Source organism: Hyperoodon ampullatus (genome assembly GCF_949752795.1).
Source record: "Hyperoodon ampullatus genome assembly, chromosome: 5".
In the NCBI taxonomy this organism is placed as follows: domain Eukaryota; kingdom Metazoa; phylum Chordata; class Mammalia; order Artiodactyla; family Ziphiidae; genus Hyperoodon; species Hyperoodon ampullatus.
The window spans coordinates 24924982-24929051 of NC_136918.1; the positions used below are offsets into that span (position 1 = coordinate 24924982).

General features: G+C 48.4%; 1 protein-coding gene across 1 annotated transcript; it reads right to left on the bottom strand.

Moving 5' to 3' along the window:
- Positions 1 to 1652: 1652 nt before the first annotated feature.
- Positions 1653 to 2471, bottom strand: LOC307054100 (proline-rich protein 23C-like; the record flags this gene model as incomplete). The annotated part of the gene is made up of 1 exon (XM_079705620.1): positions 1653 to 2471. The coding sequence occupies exon 1, from the start codon at positions 2433 to 2435 to the stop codon at positions 1653 to 1655; it is 783 nt and encodes a 260-aa protein (XP_079561746.1). The 5' UTR covers positions 2436 to 2471.
- Positions 2472 to 4070: the final 1599 nt, after the last annotated feature.

Sequence of the window (4070 nt, forward strand, 5' to 3'; positions counted from 1 at the left end):
TAACCATGTAAAAGAATATGGAAAAAATATATAACTTTGCTGTACACCAGAAAGTAGCACAACAATGTAAATCAACTATACTTCAATTAAAAAATAAAATAAAATTTAAAAATGTGCTAATGAACAGCTGAATCAAATATAAAAGGAATAACAACTTGATTGGCAGAGACCTCTTGCCTGCACCAACAATAAAAAATGGCAGAACAATGGAGTAATGTCTTTAAAGTACTTAAATAACACTTTAGAATTAGGAATGAATATATAATAAAAATTTTCAGATATAAAAGACTATGAGAGTGTACTACACAAAACATGTTGAGATTTACAAAACCAAGATAATTTACTACACATAGGGTGTAGTGGAAAGAACTATTAAAGTATATTCTTCAGCAAGAGGAAAATTGAGGCTAGACTTTGAGAGTGGAATATAAGAATAAAAATGTAGAGAGGAAATGTTTAAAGCATGTTGCTGAATATAAATAGTATTGATGTTTAAAAAAACTGAAACCGTCTTGTTTTCAGCTTTACCTGTAGATTTTATTTCTTTTATAAAAATGTGAAACAAATATGGTAATTAATTAATGTTTTATTTTTAAATTTATTTATTTATTCATTTTTGGCTGCATTGGGTCTTTGTTGCTGCGCACGGGCTTTCTCTAGTTGCGGTGAGCTGGGGCTACTCTTCGTTGAGGTGCACGGGCTTCTCACTGCAGTGGCTTCTCTGGTGGCGAAGCATGGGCTGTAGGTGCGCGGGCTTCAGCTGTGGCTCATGGGCTTAGTTGCTCCACGGCATGTGGGATCTTCCCGGACCAGGGCTGGAACCCGTGTCCCCTGCATTATCAGGCAGATTCTTAACCACTGCGCCACCAGGGAGGCCCCTAAATTAATGTTTTAAAAGTTAGAGGTTTGATTTACAAAAGAAAAAACTCGGGGTAGAATTTAGAAGGTATGGATAATGTGGAATAGCAGGAATGCAAACATTTTACATCAGTCTCTGAGTCAAAATAACCAGAGGAACAGATTTAAAAAGGAAATGTGTATCCTAATACATGCTGAAAACATCTGATAAAATCCAGCATTTATTCATAATGAAAAGTGAACTTGACTGGAAGAGAACTTCCTCAGGTTAAGAGGAAGCTATGAACAAACATCATACAATTATGTATAGTAACCATCATACGATTTTGCAGCTTTCCAGGAGAGCAGCTCAAAGCACCAAGAAAGAGAAAAGCCATGGCTAAAAATCTTTATAAATTCATGGGAAAACATATAACATGAGAAATCCAGTTATTTATTGGTTTGGGGAGAAATAGGGTAGCAATAGGGCATGGTGCTGGAGAGAGTAGAATTTGAGAGAAAATAACTGATGCAAACGAGCGGGAATGGATAGGCCTGAGAATGATGTTTAAAGAAGTCCCGACGTCTGAACACACATTGTCCGGTATCCCTGGGCAGATTTTCCATTTCAAAGATGAGGTCTAGAGTCTGCTTTCTTTTCCTGACATAACTTCTCCTGCTACTATAGCCAGTCTGGAGGGAAAAAGGAGTTGTTGGCCCACGAGATGCTTAATTTCCAGGTTGTAGGACATTCAGTGTAAAAGACGCCGGGAAATGCATTGGGCCTCCAGTGTGTGTGTGTACCGGGGTGGAGTTCATTCCGGGAACAGACATCTCTGGGCCTTGCGCTTAGGACCATAAGGGCGTTGGGGGCGCTCGTGAGGACCCGGAATAGGAGAGGGAGGTAGAGGTTGGAGTGGTGAGTCCGGAAAGGGCTCCAGAAGGTGCATGTCCAGGTTGTCGTCGTGGTGAGGAGAGCCTTTCTCTGGACTAGGATTGGGCGCCCAAGGACAGGGCTCTGGGACAAAGCCCTGCGCGCTGGGTCCCGACACCCTTGCGGTGATGCTGCGGAGCTCAGCGACGGAGCCGGCTTCAGCCTCCATCCCAGGCGGCAGGAGCTCGGCATCTGCTTCCTCGCTGTTGACCTCTTCTTGGCGGGCGATCTCTGGGACAGCTGCGCAGAAGAATCCCGGCTCCAGGGCCATGTACTCCCCTGGAGCGCTCAGGAAAGCGGCCCGTTGCAGGCCCTGTCCCCACGGGCCTTCCACGCCCCAGCCCAGGAGGGCCTCGGGGACCAGCATGAGGATGTGATCTCCGAGAGACATTTGCAGCACAGACGTGGGCTCGGGCTCCAGCAGCACGTCGACGTCATCTAGGGGCAGGTGCAGGGCACAGCCGGCGGGCAGGACCAGTACGGAAGTGAGCGCGTCCGCGGCCGGAGGTCCCGTCAGGTTGTCCAGGCTGGGCGCCGCCTCGGACTCGGACTCGGGGCCCTCGGGCTCCTCCGTTCGGCGGCGCTTGGCGGGGCCGGGTCCTTCGGTCTGCGGTCCCCACCAGTCCGCAGGGTAGGCACTGGGGCTGCGGGACCGGCTGCCCATGACCTCGACCGACGGACGGCGCCCCCGGGGCCTGGCAGAGGGCGAGGAGGCGCTCGATCCTGCACGCTGTGACGGGTTTCGACGACGGCTGAGGCAAGCCGGGGCGGGGCGGCGCGATGCGGGGACGGCGGGGCGGCGCGATGCGGGGACGGCAGGACGGCGCGGTACGGGACGAGTCCTCGGAGCTCCGGGGCTGCCTCCTGCAGTTGGTCCTGTAGTTCAGGTTTCTATGGGAACGGCGTCTGGCGCGGGGCTGGGCCTGGCGCCTTCGAATCTTCAGCTCGTCACGCCACAGCGAAAGATGTTGCAGGTGAAGCCAGTGGAATCCTAGTCGCAAAATGTCACGCTAAGCTCCGCCCCCTCCAAGGCTCCGCCCCGTAGACCTCGCGGTATCCGTGCTGCCCAATAGCCGGGGCTGTGGTTGGTAGAAAGCTACTGTTAAAGTCCTACAGGGGCCAGAATACTCGTGTCCTTCATTTTTAGAGAAAGAAAGATACACCGAAAATGGAACTTTAAATATTAATCACCTTTAAGGTTAATATTTTCCTTTGCTTTCAGGCATTCTAGAGAAAAAAACCACTCAAATAGACCACCCCTTTGGCAACATAAAACGGACCTATCTAAATGTTCCATGAAATTCCTTTAATGCTTGGCCTATCATTTCAGAAGTAAATGGAAAATACTCATATATGTTTAGGTAAAGTTCTGTCTTAATAGTAAAATATTTGTGGCAGTTGCTTCCTGAAGATAAAAGCTGTTATAAAATTAAAACAATCTTAGTATAATTAAATTGTTTTATTCAGTATTTATTATATGTCAACCATTCTACTGAGGTTTAAAAAATGATCTTTATTTATTTTATTTTATGTAATTTATTTATTTTGCGGTACGCGGGCCTCTCACTGTTGTGGCCTCTCCCATTTCGGAGCACAGGCTGCAGACGTGCTGGCTCAGTGGGCATGGTTCACGGGCCAACCGCTCCGCGGCATGCAGGATCTTCCCGGACCGGGGCACGAACCCGTGTTCCCTGCGCCGGCAGGCGGACCCTCAACCACTGCACCACCAGGGAAGCCCTGATCATTTTTTTGGAAAAGTGTTTTATTTTTATGTATTTTTGGCTGCGTTGGGTCTTTGTTGCTGCTTGCGGGCTTTCTCTAGTTGCGGCGGGCGGGGGCTAGTCTTCGCTGCGGTGCACAGGCTTCTCGTTGCGGTGGCTTCTCTTTGTTGCGGAGCACGGGCTCTAGGCACACGGGCTTCTGTAGTTGTGGCACGCAGGCTCAGTAGTCGTGGTTCTTGGGCTCTAGAGTGCAGGGTCAGTAGTTACGGCACATGGGCTTAGTTGCTCCACGGCATGTGGGATCTTCCCGGACCAGGGCTCGAACCCATGTCCCCTGCATTGGCAGGCGGATTCTTAAGTATTGCGCCACCAGGGAAGTCCTGGTGGCGCAGTAGTTAAGGTATGTACTAAAAGCTGTACACTTTTAATATAAACAACTTGAGTTTGTAGATAAGTATACACTCGTGAAAGTATCACCACAATCAATACCATAAAAGTATCTATGACCTGCAAAAGTTTCTTCCTGCCCTCTTTGGAAAAAAAATGATCTTTTTTACTTTTCACAACACCTGAAGCTC